General features: G+C 28.9%; 2 protein-coding genes across 2 annotated transcripts in view; one reads left to right on the plus strand and one right to left on the minus strand.

Moving 5' to 3' along the window:
• LOC109193522 (UDP-glycosyltransferase 83A1-like) overlaps positions 1-623 on the minus strand; it is a 4,961-nt gene extending 4,338 nt beyond the window's left edge. The window contains exon 1 of the mRNA XM_019344364.1: positions 152-623. Coding sequence (XP_019199909.1) covers positions 152-623 — 472 coding nt within the window. The remainder of the gene's footprint in view (positions 1-151) is intronic.
• Positions 624-5,435: 4,812 nt separating this feature from the next.
• Positions 5,436-7,970, plus strand: LOC109193523 (zinc finger MYM-type protein 1-like). The gene has a single exon (XM_019344365.1). The coding sequence runs from the start codon at positions 5,436-5,438 to the stop codon at positions 7,968-7,970; it is 2,535 nt and encodes an 844-aa protein (XP_019199910.1).
• Positions 7,971-10,033: the final 2,063 nt, after the last annotated feature.

Raw genomic sequence — 10,033 nt, forward strand, 5'->3', positions numbered from 1 at the left:
ACCTAACTAGCTCAACTCCTCCATCAATTCCGATCCATAGATCCTGAATTGGTAAGATGCACATACATACATATAACTAATCTTTGGGGGAGATCAGATCAGACCATCGAAAACAATATAATGGGTAGTAGTTGTTACACATCATACATACCTTGATTGTCAATGACATTGCCTTCAATGAGTTGAGGGATCTTGAGCCCTAAAGCCAAGCATCCAGGTGTAGAACCCCAATAAACAGCAGTCTTTATCCCCATCTTCTTAGGAATATCCAAAGCCCATCCCAATGGTACATCAACAACCACACCACTAACCTTCTCATCATCATTATCTTTCACCAATAATAATTTCTCCAACTCACCACCCATCACTCTCCTCACACCCTCCGACACTTTCCGCTGGTCATTCCGATCATCTCCGGCTTCCAGCCCATCGGGAACCGACACTACCCGGAATCTCTCGCCATCTCCCATCGACTCCGCTATGCCGGCGCTTGTGAATTCCGTCGTCACAAATGTCACCTTTACGCCTTGCTCCGCTATCTTTTGCGACAGTTTCACCATGGGGGCTGCATGCCCTTGCAGGGGATATGTTACCACCACGATGTGCCCTTTGTTTTGCTTCATATTCATATATATCACATCCCCATCTTTTAAGCTTGTAGTTCTATGTTTTTATACAGGTAGATGTGATCACCCGACTTCTACTTATGTTCTGTTTCACTTTAAATCTATATATCTATATATTTCATTTTCACACTCAAACTTTTGTAGTTAATTAATTAAATATTTTATTAGTCAAATAATTAATAAAATTTATTTGGTAAGCAAATATAAAATGAAAATTAACTAAAATCTATTAATTGCTAATATTGCATAATTGGTAATATTATGTATGGTATTATATTTTATAATATAATTGGTAATATTATTGTTTGCAAATTTTTAGTATTTTTTTTACGTGTTTATAATTTCATGTAGAAAATACATTAATCTATATATCTATATCTATATATCTATATATACTATTAACAAAAGTAAAATTCTACTCTTCAACTTTCTTGCTCAAACTTTTATATTATTAATTAATAATTTATTTATTAGTAAAAAAATAATTAATAAAGCATAAATTGGTAATATTATTGCTACTTAGTGTTAATCTAAGGAAATAATATCCCATCTGCACGGATATGTACTATATCCCATCCGTGTAACATTAATTAAGGAAATAATATAACGTTATTATACTAATAAACTATTATAACGTAATAACCTAATAAGTAATAGCCTAATTTATAAGGAATTAATTTACTTACCAAAGAATAATTTTTAATTTTTAATTTTTAATTTTCTATCATATTCTAGAGAAGAGAGGTGCTGAAACAATCAACTCTATTGAGTGTGTAGTCCATGATAAAGAGGTATTGTTTTTGTACTATCGTATGAATATTTTTTAATTTCAAAGGTTCTGTTTATGCATATGGTTTTTTAATACATTGTTTTTTATACCATATTTGCATGGAACTTTTCTACATATTCATATTCCTAAATTTTTGTTCAAAAGTGGATGAAGAAATTTAAAGAAGGGGGAGTTTATCGGATTAAATTTTTTTTGGTGATTTATAATTTGTATAGAAACAAAACAGCCACAGGTATATGTTGCAGTTTTATTCTAATACAACTGTGGGAGTATTGAAGGATGCCGTTTTCCCTACACATATTTATGACAAAGAAGATTATGATTTATTTGAAAATGTTATTTGTTTATCACTTACATTGTTTTTTCCTTTTTGTATAACTTTATTCAATTATTTTACTTTTTCTGCCTTTCACGACTTTCTAGATCGACAGGTGCCTGAAAGTCCTATTGAAAATTTGGAGCCTATCAAACAATGTGATGCAAAGAACGAGAGATCTGTTAAGAGCTGTGAAGGTTGATAGTCTATTGATAGTCTGGGTTGAGCCTAACAAAGTTTACTAGACAGAAGAATAATTTTTACTTTTTTTTTTTTTTTGCCATGGCTTTATTATAGTAATAAAGAAAAAGGAAACGATTAAAGTCAAAATATCATTTGTATTTTTTTAATACTCCGTAATATATAATAAGTTTTAATTTGAATTCTGCTCAAATTACATTAGTATAATTTTAATTTGGTAATAAATTGCATCCGTTTTTAAGTATACACTAGTATTTTTACCCGTGCTTTGCACGAAATGAATTTGTTATAATATTTTAAAATTTTTGGATTGATATACAATTGTATAAACTATAATATCGAATATTATATAATGTAATTGAAGAATTGATCGAGTTGGATCGATTATGTTTTATGATGTTATCATTATTTGAATTCGAGCAAATAATTGTCCAATTAATAGCTAACGTGTAGATATACGCATCAGGTGCCGAAACTTTAGAGATTTTATATATCAGTGTTTAAGATTTGTATTAATTGGGCTAATTAGCTAGTTGTCAAGCAACTCAGTTATATAAATTATTTGTACGAAAGATATATTTTCTATGTAGATGCAGTATATAACAATTTTGTCATCTTGGTATAAAAAGAAAACATAATATCACTGGTTTGAATTACACATTATTGAAAAATCTCTTTATAGACGACATTGGTATTAGTAACAGAATTTTGTCAATCATTGTCTAGAGCTAAAACCTTCCGGCCATCGGGATGGGGACTCGGGAAAAAGCCACGTACAATTGATCATGATTAAAGACTATTTTTTTCATTAATAACCCAACGTGAGTTAGTGTTTGGCCCTGACTTTTGTAAGGAATGTATTTGTTATAATATATTAATAATAATTACGTAAATATAAAATTCTGTAAATTATAACATCGAATATTATATAGTGCAGCAATTGAAAAATTGAGTTGAATCGATTATGTTTTATGATCATATTATTTCTTTAATTCGAGGAAATAATTACCCAAATAATAGCCAACATGTAGATATTCACATTTGGTGCTGAAACTTGACAATTTATATATCAATGTTTTGGATTTGTATTACCCGTGCGTTACACGGAAAATTTTTTGATATTATGAATTTAAAATTAAAAATAGAAAAAAATGAAAAGATGTTAAAATGTATAATGTAATAATATAGTTGGACTTTTATATATTTGGTCAAGTATCTATTTTCATAACATACAAAATTTAAATTTAAATTTTGTATGGTTAATATAATCGCTAATCATTTACATATTTAGATAAATTTATAGAAAAGTTCACATAATTAAGTTGATTTATTCCTAATTGTATTTCATATATATTATAATTCTAAAAATATGAATAACAACTAAGAGAAATATACTTAGAAATTAATAAAAAAAAATTTAAATTTCGTATGAGTAAGTTTAAACTTTAATCGGACACATTTCCATATATGATTATACAATACATAGTATATACACAGAATATTTATTAGTATGTATATAGGAAAATTCTATATATACTTTCATTCATTATAATTTATATCGATAGATTTATAATTAAAAAATTATATTTTAAAATTAAAAAATTAACATTTAAATTTTGTATGATTACTACAGTGCATAAGTGTATGTATGTATGTATTTAAAAAAAATTTCTAAATATTTATTAACACATATTTTGTTAATTTTATAATTTCATTTCCTTAATTATATTTCATATTTTATTAATTACTCTATATAAATTAATAAAATTGCCACAAATATGGTAACGGAAGAAATATTATATTTCTCAATTTTAATAATTATATTAACTATAATTACCAAATATTGTGGCAATTACTATAATAATTTCATTAATTATATTAATTATAATATTTGTTCTCTTCCAATATTGAAACATATTAACATAAAATTACTATAATAATTAATGAAATTGCCAGAATTTTGAAATATATTACCATATTGTCATAATAATTACACGAAAGAAGGAAATGAAAATTACCTAAATAATTACCATTAATAAAAATTAGAAAATTATATTAAAAATTAATTATATATTAAGGTAAGTATAATTTATTTTGTGCCAAAAATATTATACCTTAAGTATAAAAATATATATGTATATAGATTACCATAAAATAACCATAATAATTACACTGAAAAAGGTGGAGAGAATTACAATAAATAATTATTAGACAATAATATTAACAATTAATTATTAAGGCAAGTATAATTTATTTTGTACTAATAATATTATACATTAAGTATTAATATATATATATATATATATACAGGGCCGGATTTGGGGCTGTGCAAGCTGGGCTACCGCACAGGGGCCCCAGTTTTAGAGGGCCCCCAAATTTTAGAGGCCCAGTATAGTAGTATACCTAATATACCTCACAAATTAAAAAAAAAAAATTCTGAGGAATAAACTGATCAGTTTTCTCCGTTAATTAAACAAAATTTTTTTTTTTTTACAATTAAACCGATCAGTTTTCTCCAACGTTAATTAAAATTTATGAAAGAATTAATTGAGTAATCAATAATGTTGTTTCCCGATGTTTCTTTGTCTTCTTTGCCGATTCATGATTGGCAGGGCCGTAGAGGATTGAGAGGAATAAGTTCAGAGATTCAGAGTTCAATTCATCTTAGTCTTCTACTCTTCTAGTCTTCTTCGACGTCCACACTTCTGCGTTTCCGGCAAAGGCTGCACACTCCACGAATTTCATCTTAGTCTTCTACTCTTCTTATTCTTCTAGTCTTCTTCGACAATTCTGCACGGATTCACGGAAATACGGAATCGGGAAGACTGGAAGCGGTGAAGTCTTCAATCTTAAACCTGGGCGTTTCCTCCTTATTTGCATCTTTGTTTTTAAATCATATATATCATTATTAGTTAATAGTTATCACGCCGGCAAGGCAATACGAACTCTGGACTCTGGACTTATTGGATTCTGCGCTTTTCTGGACTCTGGACTCTGGAGTTCTGGCTTCTTGCCTTCTACCTTATGCGGTTCTGCCCCTTCTGGTCACTGACTCACTGGTAAGCAACTCAGCAATCATAATAAATTTATTCTGCGTTTTGTTTTAATCAATTTTTTTTTGAAAAATTGTTTTAATCATTTTTTTTTTGAAAAATTGTTTTAATCAAATTTATTATGCATTTTGGCACTTTTTGCAAGTCTTGTTGTAGATATTATAGATTCTGTGGCGGTGTACTCGGTGTTGGCTTGTTACCGGGAGACGGGGAGAGGCGGGAGTGCTGCTGTGCTGGTCGGCGTGACGGCAGTAAGGCAGTAACCGACCAAGACAATAAACAAAAAATAAGGACTTTTCAATCAGGTTGTTTCAATCCTTTTTAACTTTAAATTTTTAATTTTTAATTTTATATGTTATATGTGTAATGTGATTGCTCCTTGCCTCTTTGTTAGAATATTGTTGTTTGATAACTTTGATTTCAATTGCTGAATCTGTGAATTGCATATTATGGCTCCCGGCATTAGGAAATATGAATCTGGTTATGAAAAACGTAAGAAACAAAAAAAAAATGAAGAGTTACAACAATTACAAAGAGGAGCATTAGATAAGTTTATAATTAAAACACCACAAATTTTTTCTGAAAATCCAAATGTTGGTGTTGATGTTGATAATGAAAACAATGTGGATAATCATGATACTAATGTTGAAAATGGTAACAATGTGCATATTAATATTGAAAATATTGATCAAGTAGAGAATGAAAAAATGAATAATTCACCCAACAATGATGATGATGCAGATGCTTTATATGAAACTAACAATTGTGATATTTTTGATCCAAGAAATTGGGATGGACTTGATTCGAAAATGATTGATTTATTAGTAATCAATGGTCCTAAGAGAGATAATTCTATTGTAAAAGGTCCTAAAGATAAGTTTTCTAGGCAATTTAATGCAAATTTGTATACTAGGGTCTTATCAAATGGCGAAAAATGTGATAGAGAATGGTTAGTTTACTCAAAAGAGCTTGATAGAGTTTTTTGTTTTTGTTGCAAAATCTTTAAAAATGGTATTGGTAGAGGTCAATTAACAAATGAAGGTTTCAATGATTGGGCTCATATTGGTGAAAGACTTAGAGAACATGAGACATGTATGGAGCATATTAAAAATATGACGACTTGGTATGATTTGCGTCAAAGGTTTAAGAAAAATCAAACCATTGACAAAGTTGCTCAAGGATTAATTAAAAAGGAGAAAGATCATTGGAAAAGAGTTTTGTTAAGAATTATTTCTTTTGTTAAGTTTCTTGGCAAACGTAATTTAGCCTTTCGGGGTACTAATGAAAAATTGTATCAAAATGGCAATGGAAATTTTTTAGGCTTAGTTGAGATGGTGGCCGAATTTGACCCTATTATCCAAGAACATGTTAGGCGTATTAAAAATGAAGAAATTTACTTTCATTATCTTGGTCATAGCATTCAAAATGAATTAATATCTTTGCTTGCTTCCTCGATGAAATCTGAAATATTAAAAAAAATAAAGCAAGCAAAATACTTTTCTGTAATACTTGATTGTACTCCTGATATTAGCCACAATGAACAAATGTCATTAATAATAAGATATGTTGATGTCTCTACACATCAAGTTAATATTGAGGAGTCTTTTTTAGGATTTTTGAATGTGAATGATTCAACTGGACTAGGTCTTTTTAGTACTTTGCAAAATGAATTGCATCTTCTTAATCTTAATATTTTTGATATACGTGGACAAGGTTATGATAATGGGTCAAATATGAAGGGTAAACATCAAGGTGTGCAAAAAAGACTTTTAGATGAAAATCCTAGAGCTTTTTATACTCCATGTGGTTGTCATAGTCTTAATTTAGTTTTATGTGATATGGCAAATGCTTGTAGTAAAGCAAAAGATTTTTTTGGAGTCATACAACGTATATATACAATTTTTGCAAAATCTACCAAGAGATGGGGTATTTTGAAAGATAATGTACATGGTTTAACTCTTAAGTCATTATCTTCCACTCGTTGGGAGAGTCGTGTTGAGAGTGTTCAAGCCATAAGATTTCAAATGGTAGAAATACGAGAGGCTTTACTCCAAGTTGCAGATGTTGATAGTGATTCCTTAGTAAGAAGTGAAGCTAAATCTCTAGCAACAAATGAACTTGGTGATTTTGAATTTTTGGTGGCTATAGTAATATGGTTTCATATATTGTATCGTATTAATTTTGTTAGCAAGTACTTGCAATCCAAAGACATGCTTATTGATGTTGCTTTCGAAAAAATTGAGGAATTGATTTCTTTTTTTGAGAAATATAGAGAAAGTGGTTTTAATGATGCCTTGGATTCTGCTAAGGAAATTGCTATTAAAATGGATATAGACCCCGTTTTTCCTAAGAGACGTGAAATCCGTAGAAAAAAACAATTCGATGAAAATTCAAATGCATCATTAGAAGTTTCATTATCTGCAGAAGATTCATTTAGAGTTAATTATTATTTTTTCATTGTTGATCAAGCTGTTGTTTCTCTTAAAAGTAGGTTTGAGCAATTTCAAGAGTATGAGAAAATATTTGGTTTCTTGTTTAATTCTGACAGGTTAAGTTCTTTAGATGATATGAGTTTGAAGTCTTCCTGTAGTCGTCTTGAAAATTCTCTTAAGCATAATGGACATTCGGATATTAATGGAGATGAGTTGTATGTGGAGTTAAAACTAAGAAGAGAGTTGTATGTTAATGAAAAACTAGGACCCATTGAAATTTTGAAAGATTTGGAATTGTTTGATTGTTATCCTAATGCAGTTATTGCATACAGAATTTTATTAACTATTCCTGTTACTGTTGCATCTGCAGAAAGAAGTTTTTCCAAGTTGAAATTGTTGAAGTCCTACTTACGCTCTACAATGTCACAAGAACGGCTTAACGGATTAGCAATGATATCTATTGAAAATGATCTTTTGGATAAAGTAGATTATGAAGAGTTGATTGATGAATTTGCAACAAAGAATGCTAGAAGAACATCTGTTTTTAAATAAAAGATCTCTAATTTGCATTATGTTAGAATTTTATTTATAATAAATAAAGTTGTTTGAATTTTTCTTCTTTATATTGAAAATCATATATAAATAAAAATCATATATTTAACGATATTGATTTTAAATATTGCGCTTATACTTTTGATAGAGACCGTAGGGCCTCATTTATTTAGGAGCACAGGGCCACAAAAAACTAAAAAACGGCACTGTATATATATATATATATATATATATATATATATATATATATATATATTTTTTTTTTTTTGAATGCATATATATATATATATATATATATATATATATATATATATATATATATATATATATATATATATATATATATATATATATATATATATATATACTTCTACTATACTAATAAGAGCCCAAGAGAGTTAGGCCTATAATGGGTAGAAAAAATGGCGGTCACAGATTTTAATCAAATGAATGGCTCAGATTAATTAAAAGATTGATCAGATTTAAATTTTACACTAAAATTTCCTAAAATACCCACACACCGTTACTAATTCCGTTAAAATTTTAAGAATTGCCGTTAGTTCACCGTTAACTTTCTCATTGATTTCAATAAAAAAATGTCTCAGGTTCGAACCTCATCCCAATCAAAGTTGGTATAATTAGTACTCTATTTTGCTCTTATTAAATTATATAAATAATAATTTAGTAGTTACAACAAAAAATAATACATATGCATTTCTTTAACTAGTTTTTTACGCGCATTGCGCGATTAGGATAATGCCCAATGATTTTTTTTAAATAAGTACTTTAAAGTATATTAAGGCAAGATTATATTGAAATTGTTCATGCATAGATAATTGAAAGTTGAATTTGCGTATTTAAATAGGTAATTCTTCTCCCAAAGGTTGAGTCCCCAACCCCAAGCCCCCCCCCCCCCCCCCCCCCCCCACACTCCGACTCGACAGAGCATTGTGGGAAGTTGTAAATCACGGTGACTCAATGGTTCAGCAGACAGGGCCAAATGCTGATACGCACAAGGAATCTACCCACTTTGGACAAAATTCCCGCATTGCCGCCACCGAGGTTCAAACCTTAGTCTCTTCTCCCAAATACTACCCACTAAACCATTGAGCTAAGCCCGTGCGGGTTAAATAGGTAATTCTAAGTTTACAAATGCAAGATAATATAGTCAATATTGATTTTAATTGTCAATAAAATAATTGTATAGGTATGGTTGAAACCAAATACGGGACATAAGGGAGAACAAATAAAAATTAGGGCATAAAATATTAAATATATACTAATATTGTTTGAGGAGATTCCGACATTAGGATTTGTGGTTAAGTTCTATTAAGACTTTAATATTAGAATTAAATTAATGGTGTAGTTATAATTCTATATTAGACTTTAATATTAGAATTAGACTAACGGTGAATTAACGGAAAAGTTAAATGGATAATCATATAATTAAGAATAAATTAGAAAATCTTAAAAGAAAAAAATTAAAACCTGAACAATATGAACCATTCATTTGATTTAATAATTTGGTGGTCATTTTTTCTACCCAATGTTAATAATTAAATAAATTCGCTGGTCAAATCCGCTAGTATAATCCGCTAACGCTAACTGCTGATTGTCAAACAAGGACATTGCGAGGTAGTTCTCACTTCAATTTGTTGTGTGATTTGAATACTCTCTTTGTCACAAAATCTCTTAAAAGTAGTTAATATGGTTGGCTTTATTAATTATATTTTTTTAATTTTTTCATGGTATTAATAAAATACTTGGTAAATAAATATATAGCATTATTTTATGTTATAACTTTGATATTTAATTAGAAAAATAGTGCACAAAAAAGATAATAGATAATGTAGTGAATATAATCAATTGATGAATTTGAATGTAAAAATTTTTACATTTGAGAAAAATAAAGATAACCGCTAACTGCTGATTGTCAAACAAGGACATTGCGAGGTAGTTCTCACTTCAATTTGTAGTGTGATTTGAATACTCTCTTTGTCACAAAATCTCTCAAAAGTAGTTAATATGGTTGGCTTTATTAATTATATTTTTTAAATTTTTTC

The sequence above is a fragment of the Ipomoea nil genome, unplaced genomic scaffold (assembly GCF_001879475.1).
Source record: "Ipomoea nil cultivar Tokyo-kokei standard unplaced genomic scaffold, Asagao_1.1 scaffold1895, whole genome shotgun sequence".
In the NCBI taxonomy this organism is placed as follows: domain Eukaryota; kingdom Viridiplantae; phylum Streptophyta; class Magnoliopsida; order Solanales; family Convolvulaceae; genus Ipomoea; species Ipomoea nil.